The following is a 24670-nucleotide window of genomic DNA, read 5'->3' on the forward strand; positions in this document are numbered from 1 at the left end:
CCACTACACACCTGTCAGATTGGCTAAGATGACAGGAAAAAATAATGATGATTGTTGGAGGGGATGCGGGAAAACTGGGACATTGATGCATTGTTGGTGGAGTTGTGAACGAATCCAACCATTTTGGAGAGTAGTTTGGAACTATGCTCAAAAAGTTATCAAACTGTGCATACCCTTTGATCCAGCAGTGTTACTACTGGGATTATATCCCAAAGAGATTATAAAGAAGGGAAAGGGACCTGTATGTGCACGAATGTTTGTGGCAGCCCTTTTTGTAGTGGCTAGAAACTGGAAACTGAATGGATGTCCATCAGTTGGAGAATGGCTGAATAAATTGTGGTATATGAATATTATGGAATATTACTGTTCTGTAAGAAATGACCAACAGGATGATTTCAGAAAGGCCTGGAGAGACTTACACGAACTGATGCTGAGTGAAATGAGCAGGACCAGGAGATCATTATATACTTCAACAACAATACTATAGGATGACCAGTTCTGATGGATCAGGCCATCCTCAGCAACGAGATCAACCAAATCATTTCTAATGGAGCAGTAATGAACTGAACCAGCTATGCCCAGAGAAAGAACTCTGGGAGATGACTAAAAACCATTGCATTGAATTCCCAATCCCTATATTTATGCACACCTGCATTTTTGATTTCCTTCACAAGCTAATTGTACAATATTTCAGAGTCTGATTCTTTTTCTACAGCAAAATAACGTTTTGGTCAGGTATATTTATTGTGTATCTAATTTATATTTTAATATATTTAACATCTACTGGTCATCCTGCCATCTAGGGGAGGGGGTGGGGGGGGTAAGAGGTGAAAAATTGGAACAAGAGGTTTGGCAATTGTTAATGCTGTAAAGTTACCCATGTATATATCCTGTAAATAAAAGGCTATTAAAAAAAAATGAATCCTCATTCTCATCATGGAATCAGAGCCACATACTTATTAGATTCTGAATCTCTTCCTTGCACAGACAACACCCAAAGAGCCATAATAACTCTTCATATCAGAGCATCATCCCTAAGTATAGGTCCCCTCCTCATTTTGCAGTGGATCTGATCCTGAACTTAGTAGTTAACAGCAAAGCTGATAGTTAACACTTCTTCCCACAACCTCTACAATTTAGAGTCTCTTTAGATTTACTGTCTTAATTCTTTTTCCATTTCCTAATTACTAGAATGCTTTACACAACACATCTCTGGCTATTTCCAGTATCCATGAACCTCTCCATATGTTTTCTTTTCCAAAAATGAGCTGAAAAAATGGGTCACTGTTGTTCTTTCTTAGATTTTCTGAATAAGTCTTTTCTTGATGCATTTCCTAGATATTTATGGAGGAAATGTGCTAAAGGAGCTGGACTATACTTCCTATTACTCTAACATTTTAAGAATGGATTAAGGATTTATTTTTTAAGATTAGATTGATTCTTTCATTTATTTGCTTGTTTGTTCTTTATTTTGAGGTTGGGTCACCTATTGTGTCCAGGTTCAAAATGTAGTGACTATTTACTGGACAGAATACATGGCTATTGGGGTCAGAGGCTTTCATTTGAAGTTTTATATCTAGAATGGGTTTCAAATTCTCTTAGACAATTTAGTGGCTCCTATCATCACAATTTTACTGTATTTGTGCTAGAGTTAAAGTGAACACCCAGCTTTAGTCTTGCAGCTCAAAAATCCTCAGTTCAAATATAGGAATTTACCACTACAGCCTGAAAAACACTGAAATTCTGTGAGTTCTAGTGTTGATTTCAAATTTGATTTAATTATTTCCTAGTCTCAATTGGGGAAGTAAAATTAATTAGATCTCATGATAGAAAGCTAAAAACTATTTCTCCTTCCTCTCTCCATTTAAAATACAAATAGAAGTAAAATCTATGAAGAACTTTTTATCAACGAAAACAAAAAGTGAAATCTACAAGATTGGTATCCTTCTTCAAATCTATTTAGTTGTCCTTGATATTTTAAGTGATAATGTATTTTGTCAATAAACATTAGAGAATGTCTGGTATGTAAACTAGACACCTAGACTGATAAATTAATACAGGTTCATTTAATTTTGAATGTTGTTCCAAAGGGAACAACTTACTTATAAAATTAACTTTTACTAGGATCGCAGCTTTACAAAAACTCAAGGTTGAAAGGAAACTTAAAGACAAAATAATACTACATATTCTTTAAAAAAGAATTTTTTTTCTGTAATAGTTCTGAGAAGTGATCATTCATTTTCTACTCGAAGAAATCCTAACAGTGAAACTCGCTAATTCCTGAGGTAACTAAATCCTTTTACATAGGTCTAATTGTTAAGAAATTTTATTTCCTACTCTCCTTTACTTGGAGTAAGGCGAAATTTACTTCTTATCAATATTTATATACTAGCATCATTGAAATGATTAGGGAGTTTGAACCATTAAGTATATAAAGGCTTGGCAAGTGGAAAAGGGATTAAATTTTTACTATTATTAGAAATCACAATTAGGAGCAATGGGTGGAAGATCAAATGTGTACTGTATTCTCTTTTGCTCTATAATTTTGTGAAGAGTTTCATAAGGAAGCTTAAAAGAATTTTCTTGGACAGCGTAGAGTTTTCTCAAGGCTAAACTGAATAAATGCACTGAGCTAAGGAAAGGTTCTGATACTCATACCATAGTGATTAGTGTTTTCACTATAGATATAGCAAAAGTCAGGGTAAATGAAACATGCAAAATGCATAATTTCTTTATGATAACAGAATTGGATTATATACAAAATTCAGTTTTTAACCAAAGGTACTTTGATGGGTTTGTTATACTTCTAGAAAAGGTAAATCAAAAGTGAGCAATCTCTCCTGAAAATATGGTACAACCATAGGGTTGAGGATGAATTGAGGATTAAGGATCCTAAGGGATGATAACAGTACATTTGGATATGCCACATCTCTCAAACCTATTACAATTTTAAAAATTATTTAGGTGCAGAAATATTCAATAAGAACACCAATTTAATAGTAAAATTATCTTGTGTAATATTTAAAGCAATACATGTTACTCTATAAAATATCATTCAAGAGGCCTTATATGAAGTATGATAAAGTGTGCTTTTTAAAATTAGCCTACTTATGGTTAGTAACAAAACTCCAATAATAAAGGTGCTACTTGAAATCATCCCTCCCACCCCAAAAATAATGCATTATTTAAAACACACTTTCTCCACTAAACAAAAGAATCTCTTTCCTTTAACTTACTTTATTCTGACATTAGCCTGTTGTAATACGGATTTTTTCTTTTCTTTTATTACCTTTTATTACCTTTACTGTTGATAATTTAGGAAATAGTTACCTTTGTTTCAATAATAATTTTTCTACTTTTCTTCCTGCTATCTTTAATCTAGACATTGATCACATTTTGATATCTGTTCTGTTTTTATCAGCTTGTCCATTGTTTTTGAAAATTCTTGAAAATTGCTTTTATTTTTAACTTTATTAATTTTGGGGCAAAGGTTAGGTTAAAATTAAATCAGTTTGACCATTTAGCAATTTAACAATTGTTCTCACACATACACATAAAAAATCAGCACACACATTTCATTTGTTCACTTTAACTTGAACTGTCAACTATACTTCTATTAGTTTTCATTTTTTTTTGAACTTCTTAATTGAAAATTAAATTATACTACTTTACACTCCTTTATCTCCTTTCAATACATTCTTCTGGATAGAAGATAATGATCAAATTTGGACAAACAATTATGAACAACTGAAAAAATTTTACATCTGCCCCTATTTCAAACTTCTTGTCAACATCAAAACTAAACTCATACAACAAAATATATTTCAATTAAACACTAGTTTTTCTAATACAAGTATACAAGAAGAAAACATGTCCACATTCCAAAATACTCAAGATTACAATTTTAAGACAACTTCAAGAATTGGAAGGAACCTCAGACAATTGCCTAAAGCATGAATTCTTCAAAGAGAAAAACCACAGCTTCTAGGCATTGGCCAACATATCAATCATTTCAAGTAAGATCTTAGAACTGATTACTCCTTCTACCCTAAAGCCACAATATGCCCCAACCAGTCTATTCTAATCATACGAAGTTTCTTTTATGCTGAAATTAAATGTAGAATGATGTATTTAATAAAATGCTAGCTTTGGAGTCATAGGAAATGAGTTCAAATTCTGCCTCTGTCACCACTTGTATGATTTTGGACATGATATTGCACATATCTGGGTCTCAGTTTCCTCATCTGTAAAATGAGAGGATTGAAATAGATAACCTTATGGTTCCTTCTATCCTTAGATCTATGTTCCCATGGTCTCTTCCAATTTAAAATCTAGGATCTTTGAATTTTATGTTTAAAGAAACAAACAGAAATATTTATTGAATTTTTATGTAATATAAGGAAATTTTTGCCTTCTTTGCAAAAGTACATGTCAATATCTTTCTGTGTTACTGTTAACCCTTTAAATCTGACTAAAAATCCAAGGAGTATATTTATAGAATTTGAGAAGACAAATACATGTTAAATGTACTTATCTTTGGTCTTTGAAAGTCTTAACTCTAGCTGAGACCTATGTATGGTTATTTAGCCTGTTCTCTCTGGGAAGAAGTAAAAGGAATTTGTTAATTTTGAGATGTGGGAGTTAGAAAGTATTGAGAAGTATCTAAGTGACTTGCTTGAGTTAGGATCAAATGTGGTGATTTATTTTTAAAGAAAATAGGACATTAGGTTTATGTGGATCCAAAACCAAACAGAGCAATTAATGGAAAATGAATCTGACAATTGATGAGTTTCAGAAAACTGTCCCAGTTTTTAGATACATGTCTCAGTTGCCTCCCTTTGATTGCAGGACTGTAGTATGCTATAATAAACTCTACTCAAGTTCTTTTCTTTATAGAGCTCTCATTACTTCCCAATTAACTTCATTTTCCATAATACTTCATAAGGACATATAAATACATAATATTGATGGACTTAAAGTTTAACCTGTATCCATATCTCAGACTTTTGCACAAGATTGAATCTGAATAAATAAAACCTTAGTGTTGATCTAGATGATCTGTGAAATCTTTTCCATCTAGAGAATTCATAAAAATACAATGTATATCAAATATTAAAAGAGTACTCAATGTTTTAAAAAAAATCTCTTACTATACTTGGTTACTTGAATTGACCTAACAAAATAAATTGAATAAAATAAAAATCTAGGATTCAGAGGTTTTATAATCTGGAATACACAGCTTCTACAAGTCTGAAAGAAATTGTACTTATTGAAGCAAAGTTTTAAGCCCTACTTCTGTCCTTGAGTTCTACCCTAAAGATTAATTTGAAGTTTCCAAAGTGGAAAATGTTATACAAAACCAAGTATAGTCATTAACTGCCTAAAGTACATTACATTCTTAATTGATTTTGTTTTTAATTTATCTTTATACCCAAAGGCGATATGAAAAGTCTTTACATTTTTTAAAAAGACTCATCATATCAGAAGTGCAAAATGTTCTATAGGATCTCCAATTGAGGAACTAAATGAGCTGTTGTTCCCTTCATAGAAAGCTACTTCAGAGGTCATAATCTGCCTAAGAATAAGCAGGTTCCCCTTTAGTGAATACCCTTAAGGGATAATGTTTATAAGTGGAAAGAATACTAGATTATTAACTAATAGATCTAAATCTATCATTACCTAGCTTTGTTGCAATTGACAATTCAATATACATGAAAATGAGGATAAGGTAGTAAGATCAGCTAGCTAGAATTCTTGACATAGTGACTATGAAGATTGAATAAAATGTATCTGAAAGTATTATGAAAAAAAAGAGTTGAGAAAAGTAAATTCCATCCTCCCCCTAAAGAGGAAAAGGATATTTTATTATGATATTATTAAATATATTATTTTTATATAAATATATTATTTAATACTATATATAAAATACATTATTAAAGGTATGATTTATGCTCAAGTCAACACACAATATATTAGGACTATGACCTTTTGATTTCTGGATAATATGATTTAATTAATATGGTTTCAAATATCATAGTACTCTCACACTTTTGATACTTTTTGAACTTCTATTTCACCAAATTCTATAGTACTTTAAAAATAGGACCATATATACTCTACTCATGCATTCTCATTCTAAAGGAGTATGATTATATTATTGAACCTAAGACCCAATCTATACACATATATTCTTTTTGTTTGTTTTCGTTATATATGTACATACATATATTACATATTTCCTTATGAAACAGATTGAGAGAACAATAAGAAAAAACATGAGAGAAAACAAAACAAAAGAAAAGAAAAAAAAATGAAATTAGAATATTGTGTTTTACCTTCATTCTCCACAGTTCTCTTTAGATACAGATGGCATTTTCTATCCAAAGTTTATTGGAATTTCCTTGGATCACTGAATTGCTGAAAAAGCTTATCAAATTTGAACATCATGAAATCTTGTTATTGCTATGCACATTTCTTCTACTTGCTTCACTCAGAATTACTTCTACAGATATATTCTTATTAAAGTTCATCTTATTAGGTAGGAACTAATATTTCAGTCTTTTTATAAAAAAATCCATTTCAATTTCAATCATACAATTCATTAGCTAACATTTCAAGATTCATATCATCAGAAATTTGATAGTTATATCATTTTAAATTTCTTCTAAGTAACTAATAAATGTATTGAATAGCTCAGGATCAGAGACAGAAATCTGGGATATTTCATAGATCATTCTTTAGGCTGATATAGATACATTAAGCAATACCCTCCCTAACCTCTCCACAGCCTATCAGATGCCAGGTCTTATTGATTTTGCCTCCTTAACATCTCTTACATCTGTTTTCTTCTCTCATTTATAGAGCAACCACCCTACTGAGGAAAGATAAGTTAGAAGGTAATTGGCAAAACAGAGAGAGAACCAGATGTGCAGTTAGAAAGAATTGAACTTGAATTTGCCTGTCATTCCCTAGTTATGTGATCCTGAGCAAATCAGTTAACCTTTTTCAGCTCTAATGTTCTTATCTATAAGATGGAGAAAATACTACCTACATTAAGAGATTGTTATGGAGATCAAAAGAAATAACATATGGACTGTTTTGCAAACTTTAAAGCACTAGATAAAGGACATCATCATCACTATCATCATGATTTACCTCTTTCCAGAATATTACAAAAATCTTCAAACTGTTCTCACTGCCTCTAGTGTTTCCCTTCTCCAACTCATCCTATAGAACCTACCAAATTTGATACTTCTGAATGACAGATATATGTTATCACTGTAGAAAGTGTGGTCTAAAGTAAGACAAAACATACTCAGATAGGGATGAGAATACAGAGAAATATAGCAAAAGAAAATGATTTTTGTTCAAGACAGGTAGAAGTTCTGAATAACAAGGCTTAGATGCATAGGAAGGTAAGTTAAATGTTTGATAGGGATACTTCTCAAGTAGGGGAAGATTCTAAAATGAATTTGTGAAGATTCTACATAAAATACTGTTCAATAGAATCTTGAAATAATTTATTTCCCTAATAATTCTTGAGGTATGATTACATTTAGAAAGGGTTGGTATTTATGGCATAGGATACAGCTGAAAGTTAAAAGAGGCCTTTACTTATTCTACCTACCAGGACAAAATTAGTAGAAGAGAAGATTTAAATAGGGCATGATTCATTAGGGAAAAAACTGATATTATCTGAATACAAATTGAAATAGTTTTTCTCTCACTTCCTCCCTCCCTCTCTCCCTCCCTCCTTTCCTCCCTCCTTCCTTACTTTTCTCCTTCCTTATCTCCCTCCCTTCTTCCCTCCCTTCCTTCCTTCCTTCCTTCCTTGCCTCCCTCACCTCCCTCTTCCCCTCCCTCTCTTCCTCCCTCCCTTCTTCCCTCCTTGTCTCCTTCCTTCCTTCCTTCCTTCCTTTCTTCCTTCCTTCCTTCCTTCCTTCCTTCCTTCCTTCCTTCCTTCCTTCCTTCCTTCCTTCCTTCCTTCCTTCCATTCTCCTTTCCTCCCTCCTTCCTTTTCTTCCTCCCTCTCTCTCTCCCTCCCTCCCTTTCTGTCTTCTTGTACAAACTGACTAAAACAGAAATGTTTTACATGATTGATTGTATTGCTTACTATCTCAGGGAGGGGAAAGGAAAGGCAAAGAGGGATAAAATTTTAAACTTTTAAAAATTTTTTAAAAACTTAAAAAAAATGAATGTTAAAATTGTTTTTTCATGGATTAGGGGAAAAATAAAATATTAAAATATATTGACAAATAACTATTTTAAAAGTTGTCTTATAGGGGGAAAATGGCAATCAAATTGACCCAGAAAGCATACCTAGTACCCATTCAGAGGTGCGCTTCTAAGACAAATTTTACCTTAATACAGGGAAAAAACAAACAAACAAACAAAAAAGGCAAAATAGAAAATAAAACCCAAAATCTTCCTTATACTTAGATATTCCAGAAGTAAAGTGATCTTTCTTGTGATGTTATGATTTTTCCTAAAGTTGAGCTTTTCAAAGGGATTTATACTTCAATTAGAGAATTGTCACAGAGGGCCTTGATGGTCTTATTCAATTCTGGAGTTCTATTATTCACAGTAGATATTAATTTTTTTTTTTTTTATAAATTACCAAACTTTCAACTGCTGTTCCTGAAATGGATAGAATTATAGATAACATGAGTTTTTACCTCCTCTTATCTAGAATCAAGCCTCAATATCACATCCAGGTCATTTCCAAATGATACTATCTACACATTGGCCATTCTCTTTATTTTATTCATCCTCTAACTACTTGATCCTTGGTTCTACTACTGGGAGCATCTTAGAAATTCAAATTTGAAATTGTGTTCAATCAATACAATCAAACCTGAATTTTAGCTAAGGCCCACTATGAATTAAACTTAAATTAATCTAGCTTTTATTGGTAAGTTGTTAAATTTTTAACTTCTCTACTTTTATGAGTCTTAAGTTCTTTGTTTTGTAAGCCTTCCCATTTTTTTGTATAAGTTAATGCTCTCATAGTATATAATTAGTTATTTTCAATAAACTGAGCCAATGAGAAAGCCAAAGATTGATTTAATTAAAGTCATATGAAATTAGGAATATCTACAGTCTTAATGTCATGAATCAACTTATTTCTTTATTTTTGTTATATTCTTATATTCCTGCAACTCTTATCAATATGCATTCAGATTATGAATATGCATTAATTCATAAATATGTATTTTAAATAGTTCCTCTTTGTTAACTATAAAAATGCTCCCTGTGAAACTTTCATTTGCTTTTTTGGCTACTGAAGAACCATGGATCTCTTTAATTGGCAATTATTTGCTTTAATAATAAATTGGTTATACATAGAAATATGTGCCTCAGTTTCTCTTTATTGAAGATTTTTTTATGATGACATATTTTGTTTTCATTTTCCCTGAAAAAAAAAAAAAAACAGATCTCTGTATGTGCACGAATGTTTTTGGCAGCCCTCTTTGTAGTGGCCAGAAACTGAAAACTGAATAGATGCCCACCAATTGGAAAATGGCTGAATAAATTGTGGTATATGAATATTATGGAATATTATTGTTTGGTAAGAAATGACTAAGGATGATTTCAGAAAGGCCTGGAGAGACTTACATAAACTGATGCTGAGTGAAACGAGCAGGGCCAGGAGATCCTTATATACTGCAACAACAATACTATATGATGATCAATTCTGATGGATGTGGCTTTCTTTAACAACAAGATGAACCAAATCAGTTCCAATGGAGCAGTAATGAACTGAACCAGCTATGCTCAGTGAAAGAACTCTGGGAGATGACTAAGAACCAGTACATGGAATTTCCAATCCCTATATTTTTGCCTGCCTACATTTTGGATTTCCTTCACAGGCTAATTGTACAATATTTCAAAATCCGATTCTTTTTGTACAGCAAAATAACAGTTTGGTCATGTATATTTATTGTGTATCTAATTTATATCTACTGGTCATCCTGCCATCTAGGGTAGAGGGTGGGGGGAAGGAGGGGAAAAATTGGAACAAAAGGTTTGGCAATTGTTAATGTTGTAAAATTACCCATACATATAACTTGTAAATAAAATGCCATGAAATTAAAAAACAAACAAACAAACAAACAAAAAAACCCCAAAACAGATCTCTCTGTCACTTTTTTGATGTTGGGTCACATATTTAAATCTTCTTTGCCCCAGTTTTCTAATCAAAGAAACAGTTTTTGTTTTGTTTTCTCTATATTTATATTTACACATTGCTTGTTTTTTTTTTTTTTTTTTTTTCCCTTATTGGAATGTAAGCTTCTTGGGATAGGAATTGTCTCATGCACTGTATTTGTATTCCAAAAAAACTTAATGAATATGTATTGAATGATTAACAACCCTATTTTTGTTTCATTTTTCAAAAGACTTCCCCTTTTGATCTTTGGAAAGAAAGCAGTATTGATGGACCAACTTTATGGTTTCTTCTGTAGGTTTATTTGAAACATATTGAAGTTGATATCCTTGCCACATGTGAGAATTGACTTTTATTTTATATGATAATATTCCCATGACTATGAAAAAGACTATCAATAGTAAATTGGTTGCCTTTTATAAAGATAACTTTAATTTATGGCATACAAACGCAAACCATCTTGGTATAGTGGATAAGCTAATAGCCCTGGATTTAGGAGGATCTGAGTTCAAATATGACCTCAGATACTTAGTAGAAATCACTTCACCCTATTTGTCATAGTTTCTTTATCTGTTAGAAGAATTGAAGAAGGAAATGACAATTCACTCTAGAATTTTTGCCAAGAAAACTTCAAATAGGTTCATAAAGAGTAGAACACAAGTGAAATAATTCAACAACATCAATTAAAGTATATATCAGATAATAAGAAAGCAGACAAAAATGAAATGCCAGAGGAGAGATACAATCAAGTCAGTTTCTTTGAGTTGATATCAAAAGGAAGGATGATTAAAAAAATCTTCTGAGAAGTGATAAATCAATTAGAGAGGAAATATATTTTAGAGATTCTATAAACACCAACACATTTAAGGGAACGTTTTTGTTTGTTTGTTTGTGAAGGTGGGGAGGAGTAGCAAAGAATTGGAGACAAAGTAGATATTCTTCAATGGGAAAATGGTTAAACAAATGAATTTATATAATTAGATGTTACTATATTAGAAGAAATCACAATTAATAGGAGAAGTATGGAAAACTTTACATTAACTAATTCAAAGTAAAGAAAGCAGGTATATATATATATATATATATATATATATATATATATATATACTCAATTACTACCAATAATTTAAATGGAAAGAACAACAAATTGAAACTTAATAAAGTCAAATTATAAAGCACAATCTTGGGGAGGTCAGAGTCCATGAAGAGGTTGGGAGTGGGTGGGATGGAATCTTGCAGATAATCATAAATTTGTTCAATTTATAAATCGATTTTGATTTTTTATTTTCCTTCCCTCTTTTTTGTTTCTCTTCTCATTAATATTATAAGGAGATAACTCCCAGAGAGAAAATACTGAGAGGAATGAAAGGGAAAATTCAAGTAATGTAAAGACTAAATAAATATAATGAAGAGTATTAAAACATTTCAGAACATTAATGGAGAACACTTTAAAGTAGTAAAATAAATGTATCTATAAAGGAGAAAGAACATTTGCTTTGTATGAAGAGGATATGGATTCAAATCTCTCTTCTGTTGTATATCATCTGAGTGATGCTGGCCAATCCACTTAGCTCCTTGGATATCCCTTTCTACATCTATTACATTATGATTGATAAAGGAAGAAAGCAGCAATACCATAAGAGTTATGTAAAAGTGAAGAAATGTGGCCCAACATTAGACAAACTGCAGTGACTCAAAGAGACTGGGAAGCAAACAGAATTAAGCACTGCCAACAGCAGTTTTGACTTCTAATCAAAGGACAGACTTCATATACACAGAGAGAATCTGGCAGGGTCTGTAGCTTACACATTGGATCTTTTTCAGACGCCCCAACAAACACCACTTGTAACACACAGCAGCAGCAGGCTCATTTTTAAGTATAAAGGCCAATATATGGATGAAGCTTCTAAAGTGAGTTGTACACTTCTAACGTATACAGACTATAGAAGAGATCATGTAGTGGGTTTTGCTGTTTTTATGCCATAATTTAAATTACTTTGGTGCATAAGCACAATTGCCAAAGAATTGAATAGCATTATGGAATAATAAAAAAGAATCAGGAGAGTTTTGCTTTTGAATTTCATTTCTGATGCTTACTAGTTGCATGACCTGAGACTCAGTTTCTCATCTGAACAATGTAAATAAAGTAATCACCATATCTACCTCATAAACTTGTTGCACATGGTAAAACATCATACAAATATTAGTTATTATTATCAATCAATCAACAATTTTGTGAGGGATAGAGTATTAATATTATCTGTCCAGGAAAATATCATATTTGAAAAAACTTGCACACTTTATTTTAGACATTTTTCCCTCAATAGAATCTTATAGAACTTTATTGCTTCACTTTTCTGCTCATCATTTAATATATTAGAAAGTCAATTAGAAATGACAATATATCCTTCTTTTCTTCTAGTTCATAAATAAAATGAACTACATTTATTGTAAAATGAAAATTTTTACAAATCAGAAACAGGATTCCTATCACAAGCCTGGTACTCTGTCATTAATAGAATGCACCTCATGTATTTTGATCTGTTTATTCAAACAAGTGCTTATTAAACATATATCTAGGGGATTTGACAACTATGATGGTATTGAAATAGCAGGACCAAAGGAAATCTGCCCTAGTCTTATATTTTCCCCAAAGAAAAGATGTTAGAGTAGTAAAACACTCCCAAGAGCTCTGGGAATAATACTCCTTCTTGTCAACCCCCTGTACACCACCAGTCTTGTTTCCAGCTGAGCCCTTGTAACTACCATTAGAGGAAGAAAATTCTGTGGAGTAGGAACCAACCATATATACTAGCCACCTTCCAGTTCTAACACACAGATTAAAGCAGTAGGGCACTCTGAAGAAGAACGAGGAGTCAATGTGTCAGTTAAGTTGAACCACAATGACCACCTTGACAGCTATTACTATCTCTCCTCAGACTCAAATGAGACCTCAGGTCCATGAACACAATGACTTTTGTAACATCAGTGTTTTCTGTCCAGTCCCAGCTGACATCATTCTGGGAAGATACAGACTGGCAACTGCTCCTATGGAGTAACTAGAAGGTTCAATGTGGTAGATAGAGCATGAGTGAAGAAGTCATGGGTTCAAATCCAATCTGAGACATAGTTGTGTGACTCTGGGTAAATCACTTAATCCTGCTTGCCTCAGTTTTCTCATCTATAAAATGAGCTGAAGTAGGAAACTACCCCATTATCTTTCCTAAACCAAAGGGGGTCACAAGAACTCAGACATGACTGAAACAACTGAACAACTACTCTTATAGGCACTATAGTCACATATACTAAAGACCTAAAAAGAAAGATCTTGCCTCTAAAATCTTGATGTTTTCAAATGGTTCAATATCAGAAACTGTTACAATTTTATCAATGGAAATGACATTAAAGAACAGACATTACAATCTGCTGGGCCCTTGGAAGCTGAGGACTACAAAAATTTTCCATTTGACTTGTTTCTAAAACATTCCATATGTTCTGTCTCCCACGTTAGAATATGAGCTCCTTGAAATCTATGACTGACTCACTTTTCCATTTGTATCTTTAGTGCTCAGGAAAGTGCTTTACATAGTGCAAGTTCTTAATAAATGTTTTATTCATTCATTCACTCATATTTATTCATTCATTCAGTGAAGCAGAAAATGGAAAGAGGAGTTTCTCAGTAGAGGAATATGGTGAAGAAAAAAATTACATAAAACTTTATTGATAATCAGTCTTGTTATATTTTCTTAGTCAAACATGTTTAGAAGCAACCTGCTTTGAAACAATCATATAAACATTCTTAGAATGTGAGTGTGTATACTTTTTTTTTTCAAAAAGAAAGAACTATGTGAACTACTTGAAGGATACAAGTTCATAATTTGAAAGTGAAATGATATAGGAACTGAAAGATTCCTCTATTTTGTCTCTATATACCAAACACCCCTAGAAAGATAACTAATAATATCTAAGACATGGTCATTATTAAATACTGAACACTGAATTGGTGAATTAAACATATAAAGTTTCTTTTAACATAGCATAATATGAGAAAACATCTTGTCAATTAATGAGTGTCGATTAATAATGTCAATTATTAGTGTCAATTAAGTGAGCATTCCTTAAGTCCCCATTATGGTCTAGAGACTGTGCAATGCAAGGGGAGAAGAAAGAAAGGGGGAGGAGGTAAGGAAGGAGAGAAAGAGAGAGAGAGAGAAAGAGAAGGAGGGGTGAGGGAAAAGAAGGAAGAGAAGAAGAGAGAGAGAAAGAAAGAAAGAAAAAAGAAAAAAGAAAGAAAGAGAAAGAAAGAAAAAGAAAGAAAGAAAGAAAGGAAGGAAGGAAGGAAGGAAGGAAGGAAAGAAGGAAGGAAGAATAATGTTTTTAGAAGAAAGGAAGGAAGGTATTTCCCTTCAAGAACCTTATATTCTACTTCTATTGGAATATAGAATACTTGAGTGGCTTTCAAAATATTATTCCTAATGTATAGGTGTACCCATGATCCTCTTTTGCTCAAAAAGCTTTCAGTGAATTCCTTGAGAAGCCAAAGCCTCTAGAATAAAATATAAACTCCTTAGTTGCATATTTTAAGCCTTCAAAATCATGTTCTAATCTCTATTTCCATCCTTAGTTTACATGGTCCCTCTTTACACTCTATGTTCCAATCAAGGTGCATCACTGTGTTTTCTGTCCAAGTTATCTTCCTTTTCAAAATGTATATCTATTTTCAGAATCATCATCTTCCTTCAAAATTCAGCTTACCTGGCAAGTCCTTGGTGGAATCTCCCTTGATGCACTTGTGCCTTCTCCACTATCTTTAAAGTTTTTAATCTGATTTCTAACTAAGTAGAATGTAAAGCCCTGGAGTAGAGAGGATTGTTTGTTTGTTTTTACATTCTGAACATTTACCCTACAGTTTGCCCACTGAAGGTGCAAAATTAAATTCTTCTTTTCCCCTCTTCTTTCTATTTCCATAACTAAACTTAATCTGTATTCTGATGGTATCTGCATAGTAAATGTAAATCATGTTCAAGTACATTACTTGTCATATAATGAATGATTAATGAATATTTGTCAAATTTTCAAAGATGGCAAGAGGAAGCAGTAGTCGTTTAAATTTTCTGTAGGTCAGTGTTAAAATTTTAATCAAAACACAAACAGATTTTTATAAAATGCTCAGAGAAGAAAGATATGTAAAAGAGGAGTGGCAAAAGAGTACAAAACCCAAAATTTAAATAACTTAAGAGGATTTAAAATTTACAATTTATATAGTACCTTAAGGTGTCTTTTTTTTTTTTTTAAAGACAATGCACTTCCATTATTTTTGATTTATCATAATGTAGTTGGCATCATATTGACTATATAGTCAGTTTACTTTGGCTCTAAGCCTGTTATCAATACTTTCAAGTCATGGGGAAGGTTTAAAGCCAGTTATTTTCTGTAGGGATGTTCCATAAAAAATCAAGTTATTAATGATTTTAGGACCTATTTCACAAACCTGTTGTGAGGAAAGGGCTAAAACAAATTTTTTTAAAGCTGTCTCCAAATTTGATTTAAAATAAATTACTTTTGCTACATTTTAAACTGAAAGGTAAAATTAAGAGAAAAAAGAAGAAATGTTTGGAAAAATCATGGGCTGAATTTATTTGTGAAGAGACCAACATTTTGATCTTGCCAGTTGAATTTTGTTGCTTATTTGTTTAAATCATGCTCACCTGTTTGTCATCTATTTTAAGTTTTATTAGCAGAGGTACTGGAGTGGTTTGCCCTTCTTTTCTCAAGTTCATTTTAGAATTAAGGAAACTGAAGCAAGCAGGGTTAAGTGACTTGCCCTAGGACACACAGTAAGCATCTGAGACCAAATTTGAACTCATGTCTGCCTGATTCAAGACAGTATTCTATCTGCTGAATGGCCAGGTTTCCCTGAAAATTTGATAAGAGCTGATTTTTGATGAATGAGTTTGCTTCAAGAAAAAAAAAAAGGTTTTGGATTTTCAGCTATCCTTACCACTGAAAACTGATTTTGACACTTGGAAAGGCAAGGAAGCAATGAAAATTTATTTTATTTCATTAATGAGCATCATGATAGAAATAATTTTCTTTGATATGAACAGATATTTGAATACTACAGATTTTTCCTCAGAAATACTTTGTGTTCATTAGATTATATAAAATGTATGTACAACTTTAAAATGATGTATCCTATAATACATTAGACAATTTTAAGTATATTTTTTGTTGATTTGTGCAAAAGGTATAATTAACTTAGAAAAAATCACTATAGCATTCCTTTAGAAGGACTTATGTGAATTTTAAATATGATTTAAGTTACAAAAATTAAGCTTTCATGAAACTTTCAGGGATATGTGCACCTGGTAATTTTAAATTAACTTGGGAGGAAAGAATCATCAACCAATTTCAACCTATCTTTGAGGGATAAGGTTATTCATATTCTCAGGAATGTCATACTAGATACTGATAACAGCCATCTTTGAATACTGATAACAGAGCCATCTTCAGAATCTTCCTAAGACAATCCAAATGGAAGGGATTCAGATACCAGTTATTCAGGTCCTTTCTTGAACTAAACTGCCAAGTCCTGAATTAAACTATTTCAAAAAACCCAACTCTGTTGGGCTAGCCACATTGTTCAAATTACTAAAAATATTATTTTATGGAGAACTCACACAGGGCAAGCTCTCACAAGTTAGTCAGAAAAAATGATACAAGGCACTCTCAAGATTTCTCTTAAGAACTTTAGAATTTATGGTCTGATATGGGAGACACTGGCACAGGACTGCTCAGCATGAAATGCCCTCATCAGGGAATGTACTGTGCAAAGCAGAAATGAATTAGCTCAAAAGAAATGCAAGTTGTGTAGAGAGTCTACTCCAAATGTTCATAGGCACTATTTGTATCCAACCTGTGGCACAGAATTCCAAGATCATATTGGTCTGATCAGCCATAGTTGGACACATTCTCACTCTACTCTAAAATAATGATGCCATTTCAGTCTTCTCAAGGATGAAAGATAACAACCAAGTTAAATGTACACCATATAATTTAGAGCATCTTTTTAAAAGCAGCCCATATAGTTAAAATACAATATTGTTACTGGATTTTCCCCTTCATATCAAAACAGACCAACCTTGTCCTAAAATTTGTAGGATGAGGATGTCCATCATATAACGATAAGTAGTCATACTCCTCTTCTAGAGCAAATGACTGAAAGACGATTTGTATTCTGTTCCGTTCTTCTGCTATTATTACCCATGTACAGTTTGCACCATTTGGATAGCCGTATGGGAAACCAGGGCTCTCTATAGTGCCATTAAGTCCTTTTAATGTTCCACCACATGTATAAATAAATCCTGCAACAGAAAATACAGGAAAATCAATTATGAGGTCAAGAATTAAATTGAAAATGAAGCAGTATGATTGTCAAACAATCATAGATTTAGAACTAGATCTTAGAAGTTAACTAGTCTAACTTCTTCATTTTATACAGAAGCAGTCGATATTCCAGAAAGTTGAAGTCACTTTCTCTATGTGACACCCTGCTTTATGTAATATAGGTCCTTTGATTTCAAATGACTTCTTTTCATTGAAATGTGTCATCATTTAAAAAAATAATCACTAAATTAAATCTGAATTTCACTAGTATTCATAAAACAGTGGCTAGAGCACTGGACTTGTATTCAGGAAGACCTGAGGTCAAATCCAGCCTCAGACAGTGACTTATCCCTCTGACATAGGGGCAAATCCCTTAATCTCTCTCTCAGTTTCCTCAACTATAAAATGGGGATAATAACATCATCTACATTATAGCATTGCTACATCAAAAGAGATAACATTTGCAAAACATTGGCAAAGAGCTTATCACATATAGTTATTTAATAAAGACTTGTTTCTTTCAAGCTGGGGGCATAGTCAATCAACAAGCATTTATTTAACAATTGATAATTTTTTAAAACCAGAAACTGGTCTAACACTGGAAATATAAAGAAAGAGCAAAAAACCCCAGTATTTATCCTTAAATAACATACATTATAATGGGAGATAAAAAATATGCAAATTGGAGCATATAAGATGAATCAAAGTAAATGGTTGGTAACTTTAAAAGGAATGGCACTACCTTCTGTGCTGACCAGGAAAGGTCTTTCTGAGAAGGTAAAAGTAAATTAGGTCTCAAAGGAAGTTAGGAATTCGGAGTCAGAGGTTGAAAGGGGAAGCATCTCAAGTTTAAGATATAAATGAGATGTAAAGGCATTGAGACTGAGATGTCATACACACATTCATATATATATATATATATATATATATATATATATACTCATAATTTTAAAGGAACTAAATCTTTGTGCATAAGGGATTAAAATTTAAGAAGATTGGACAAATAGAGGACAAGGTTATAAAGAGCTTTAAAAGCTAAGTAAAAATTTTTATATTATAAAATAATATATTTATATGAAAAAAAATTATATATAGGAAAATAAAGGCGCTACTAAACTTTGAAAAAAGAGCATGATATGGTCAGACTTGTGCTTTAGGAAAATCACTTTGGCAGCTGAGTAGAGGATAGAGCTAAAAGACTTAGGAAAGGATATCTATTAGAAGGTTACTCTAATAGTCCAAGTGAGAATTAATAAGGTCCTGGACTATGCTGGTAATTTATGAGTGGATAAAAGGGATGGATTAAGGTGATATTGTAGAAAGAAAGGAAAGGAAAGAAGGAGGGAGGGAGGGAGGGAAAGAGAATTGTTGATAATGTGAATGTGTGTGACTAGAAGTATTGTGCTGCTCTTCTACTCTCCAGGAGTTTATAATCTAATAATTAGGTGTTTAGATGACAGTCTCAGTTGTGGAATGATTTAAGTAATCACATTAGTAGGAACAGCAATTCTATGAAATTAAAAAACAACTTCATTAATTTTTTTTTTCATTCAGGTATACTGATGTATATTTACACTAAATATTTGTCTGCAAATAATAGTATAAAAAGATATCTAGAAAATTATGGTTTCAAATTGAGTGAGCCAAGACTTCCTCTGAGTCTTTTATCATTTCCTACTTGACCTTCTCCTTGCTATTTCACTAGTCCTCTCCTTATTTCTATTAATATATTTGGCTTTGATGAGATCTTTTATGTTACTTCTTTGTTAAAGTCCTCCTTGTTAATATCCTTAAAGTTGTCACCCCTACCTTTCTACCACATTTTAGATCAGTAGCTATTTTCATGTTTCCCAGGATAAACTCAAATTTAAGATTTCCTATTAATTGAAGTAATCAAAATCACTCCAAAAACATTGGTGCTAAAATAAAAACATGCAATACATGTTTCTAAGTGGTTTTAATTAATTACACCTTCATTTTTCTTAAGTAGTTGGAAACTGCTTAATAAAGAATCAATATTTACTATCACCAATAAAAATCAAGACACTAGAATGAGGACATCATTTAAAAATATTCCAGGAGATATCTTTTTCTACATCAAAGTGAAAGACATACAGTGTGGTGGTAATAAAGTAGTGAATATTTTCATAGAAATCCAGAAAGTATGATGAAGGAAACTATAATCTTAGTGTGAAAGCATAAATAGGCTCAAAACTAGACTAGAATTTTGTTGTAACTATTTACTCTGCTGCACATGGGATTCAATGTAAAATTCATCTTTGACTCCATGATAACTCATTATAACACAACATTTTAAAGATTATCTTTTTCCTGAAAAGAATCCTGTGAGCTTGATGGTACAAATGTTACTACTTCTATGCATTAGATCAGTCAACTAATGCTTATAGTTTTATGTGATTTGCTCAAGTTACTTGACCACATAAAGTATCAGAAATGTGATTCAACCCAAGGTTTCTGAGACCATCTCCTTTTGCTAGTATATCACTATGTCGGGTATGACCTATATTCCAAGGCATATGTACCAATAGTCGTGTTAAATTCTTCCTCTATACTTCAAATTCACCAAGGCAAGCTAAGGGAAAAAATGAATATGGTTATATAATATCAATCATTTAGTAAAACATCATGTGCTTCCTGCAATATATGTCAGGTATTATGCTAGGCAATAGGATTTCACTTGTAAAAATGAAACAATGTCTAATATCAAGATTCTAACACCTAATTATTGGGATAAAAACACAATCAATGAATTACACACACACACACACTTTTGTATATATTGGAAGGGAAAGAGAGAGAGAGAGAGAGAGAGAGAGAGAGAGAGAGAGAGAGAGAGAGAGAGAGAAGCTGAAAGCTAACATTTATGTCGAGTTTTAAATTTTACAAAGTATTTTACATCATATATATATTCCTCATGAAAATCCTGTACAATAGATACTTCCCCATCTTACTAATGAAGAAACTTTCAAAGAGAAACAATGATTTGTCCAGGTTCTGTAACAGGATTTAAATTCAGATTTTCCTAATACCAAGTAGGACACTTCATCTATTGTTACACCTATAAATATCAATTATTTTGGAGAGGAGGAGGGTGGGATGATACTACTCACAATTAAAGAAATCATAAAAAACCTCTTGATAGAGAGGGAACCAAATTTGAAACTTAAGAGAAGATAAGGATTCCTCAAGGCAGAAATAAGAAGGGCAAGCATTTTAGCCATAAGATTATAGATGCTGTAAAAACATTCAGAAAGAAGACAGAATGTTTTGTGTAGAGTATAGCAAGTAGGCAAACTTGGCTGGAGGATAGAGTACTTAAGGAGAAATAATTTGTAATCAGCCTGGAAAGAGAATAGAACTAAATTTTGAATGACTTTAAATATTGAACACATCATTTTACAATTAAGAAGTGATGAATAAACAATTCTCCAAAGAATTATACACTATTAACAAATATGAAAGAATGCTTCAAATAATTAATAGTATTATAAATGTAAGCTGAAATAGTATTAAGGTTTACTTCACACTCAACAAATTGAAAAACAAAATAACTAAAGATAGGAAAATTCAGTACTAAAAATGCTGCATAAACAGGTGTAATAGTGCTTTTGTTATTGGAACTATAAATTGGCACAATCATTTTGGAACGCAACTTTGAATTGCCCAATATGCCTAAAACAGCAATTCCTTCCAATCTAAAAATTCCACTGCTAAGATACACACACCATGGAGGTCATTGACAAAAATAAAAGCTCCATGTAAATCGGAATATGTATAATAACACTTTTTTTGGGGGGTGGTAGCAAAGAACTGGAAACAAAGTAGTTATCTATTGATTGGGAAATGTCTAAACAAATTGAGAGCTGTGAATGTGATGGAATATTACTTACATTATAAGAAATGAAAAGAATTTTGAATGCAGAGAAGCATGAAAACATTTTAATGATGATGCAAAGTAAGCAGATCCAGGAAAACAATACACACATTGACAATAACAACATGAAATAAACAATCACCAAAGTTGAATGTTAAAAAATTATAAAGAACCAGCTTGTTAATTGTACTCAAAGAGAAGATATGAGAATTCTCCCCCTCATCTTTTTTTTTTTTTGGGGGGGGGGCAAAGACTGGGAAGAACAAATTGCAGTCATCACATAGAAGAAAAATTTGTTCCTTCCTGATTAGTAATCACTGATTTTTTCTTTTTTTCTTCTGATCTATCTGTATCTATCTATCCATCTATTTATCTGTCTACCTATCATCTATTCTTCTAGACATTTATTTTTTTAATATATATCTAAATGATGCCTCTCTGAAAAGAGAAGAGGAGAGAAATATGGAGAAAAAAAAAAGATGACAAAAATCACCAAAATATGTGAATAGAATTTTTATGTCAGTAGTAAATTATATATGGCATACATTAAAATCATATGTGTATTAATGTATTTTTATTTATGCAATAAAAATAAAATTATTTTTTAGGAAATGCAAAAAATAAAAATAAATGAACAGGCCTATTTAAATTACTTCTTGAAGAGCAATTACTTTGAAGCTTTAGGTTAATTAGCTATCACCCATTTCTATTAGTTTTCTGCCTGAACAGCTTCCAATTTGAGCCTCAGATTTAAATACAAGCATGAGTCCCTTTAGCTACAATCTGATCTATGGACTGTTTTATAGATTTCCAAGCCCCATAACCCTGATGATTTTAGCAAAAAGAATATATGTCCTAAAATAACATGCTCATGTTAATCCATTAATTATTCATAGATACCAATTCATGAATCTTAATATTTTTAAAGGTAAATATAAGATTCAAGTATTTTTATTTTTATTGTTGTTTAAATCAATTGAATTTAATTCTCATTAAACACCTACTAAGTGGAAGATACTGTGCTAGATACTGAAAATAGTAAGATAAAACATGAAGGTTTTTTTTTTTAACCTGAAAACAATTTATGATTAATGTATACTTAACAAAAACAATAGCATTTATATAGCAGATACTATGGGCCAAGCAGTGTGTTAAACATTTCACAAGTATTATCCAATTTGATGCTCGCTCCCAACACAAGGTTAAAAATTATCATTATTCCTACTTCACACATGAGGAAATTGGAGAGTGAAGTTAATGATTAGCTCAGTGTCACCTAGCTAGTTTCTAAAGTTTGATTTTAATTCAAATTTTCCTGACACCAGGTCTGGTTTTTTATCCACTGTGATACTGAGGTGCTTTATATTATAGTCACTATGTATTATAAAAACATACAAAGTACATTCAAATGAATCTCAAGAGGAGAAAATATTGACATGTAGAGGAAATTTCTAACAGTGCAGGAAAGGTCTCTAATAGAGAATAGCATAGCATATAAACTTAATTTTTTTTTTTTACAAAAAAAATTCATTTGGCGATTGTAAAGGTAAAGAAAAGGATACTAGTTGACAAAAGTGAGAGGATAACTAATTCCAAACATCTGGTTCCGATATAGCATCTAGAGACAGACTATTAGGGATAATCAGTGTCTACTGTTTTGACAGTAACTGTGAATGTAAAAAGGCAATTAATATGGGAACTAGATTATGGGGACTTTAACTGCTATATAGTTTTTGGGCAATTTCATTTTATCATTACTCATCTTTACTTAGGAAAATAATTTTCAGGTCTTTGGTTACTACTCCTCAGAAAGAATAATTTTTTCTCATTGATATCAGTCATTTTTCTTAAGGGAACAATAAGTTTAGAAATGTTATTCAATATTTTCTCAAAATTCAAAATTCCCTATATTTATGTGTGTATATATATATATATATATATATATATATATATATATATTTAGCATATCTGTAAATTCATTGATTTAAATGTTTCCACCAAAAATATAGATTGCAGATCATTCAAAGAGCCTCTTTTCTGCTACATTTATAATAAATTCTCTTTTGAGGTTTCCATAGATGATCTACTCAATGTCCTGAGTATTTTCCTCAAATTTCCTTGAAATTTAGATTATGCCAATAGAAGATAGAGATCTGCCTATCAGATTAAGTCCACTCTTGTCATGTGACCAGCCAATCCTTTATATTTTTTGTACTTATTTTATAAATTTATTATAATTCTTCTTAATTTCTTCCTTATAATGTATGTATTACATCCTACACACACTCCATATATTTCTCAAATGCTCTCTAGATTATATTCACTTTCATTAAAAAAAATTTCAGAAGGTGGTATAGGTCAGAAAATTCCAAGCTGTCCAGATTTCCACACAAACAGACAAACAAAAATTGCACCCCAAAGCAAACATAAATCAGTGAAAAACAAATAAGACGGGGCAGAACAGGGATCCTCCTAGGACAATCTGAGAAGATCAGAAGACCCATGATTGGAGGTTTAACCTGTGTGAAGTATAAACACATGCAGAAGGAGCATCAGTCTGAATCATAACGAACTCTCTCCTCTCAGGCAGCAAGAGAGTTGGGGGTCTGAGTTGGAGAAAACTTTGATTTATCAATAGAGGAAACCTCTACTGATAAGGAGTAGTCAGGCTCAACTATGCTGCAAAGACTCAGTTCTGGAAGAAAGGGAATCAGCGCACGAGTGCAGAATCCGTGGGACAGGGATGCTGCTGCTTAGGAGGATGGAGTAATAGGTTTGGAGTTCCAGGTCAGATGGGGAGAGCTGAAGTGAACCCAGAGGCACCATTCCCCCAACCCCTGAATTAGAGGTGCTTAAACTGTTAGTTCTCATGAAAAAAAAAAAAAAAAAAGAAAAAGAAAAAGAAAAAACCCAACCATAGAAATTTAGTAAAAAGAGTTCATCTTCACAGGAGAAGAGTGAGGCTAAAAAAGAGTACCCCAAAGAGTAACATTAAATAGTTACCTACCCAGAAAGAATTTATAAAACTCAAAAAATAGACTTTAAAAATTCAGATGAGAAATATAAAGGAAAAACTTTAAAAAAACATCATAAAAGCCCAAGCAAATTACTATTAAACAAAAAAAAGTTAACCTCACCAGTAAAGAAGACATGAAGTCTTAAAGGAAAAAAAAAATCTTTGAAAATTAGAATAGCTCAAGGGAAGTCAGTGAAGCTACAAGAGA

General features: G+C 32.0%; 1 protein-coding gene across 2 annotated transcripts in view; it reads right to left on the minus strand.

The window, feature by feature from the left end:
• Nucleotides 1-24670, minus strand: part of CSMD3 (CUB and Sushi multiple domains 3) — a 1575929-nt gene that overhangs the window by 1366955 nt on the left and 184304 nt on the right. For both annotated transcript variants that reach the window (XM_031954893.1, XM_031954946.1), the window contains exon 2: nucleotides 17307-17529. In XM_031954893.1, coding sequence (XP_031810753.1) covers nucleotides 17307-17529 — 223 coding nt within the window. The remainder of the gene's footprint in view (nucleotides 1-17306; nucleotides 17530-24670) is intronic.

The sequence above is a fragment of the Sarcophilus harrisii genome, chromosome 1, assembly GCF_902635505.1.
Source record: "Sarcophilus harrisii chromosome 1, mSarHar1.11, whole genome shotgun sequence".
Taxonomy (NCBI): domain Eukaryota; kingdom Metazoa; phylum Chordata; class Mammalia; order Dasyuromorphia; family Dasyuridae; genus Sarcophilus; species Sarcophilus harrisii.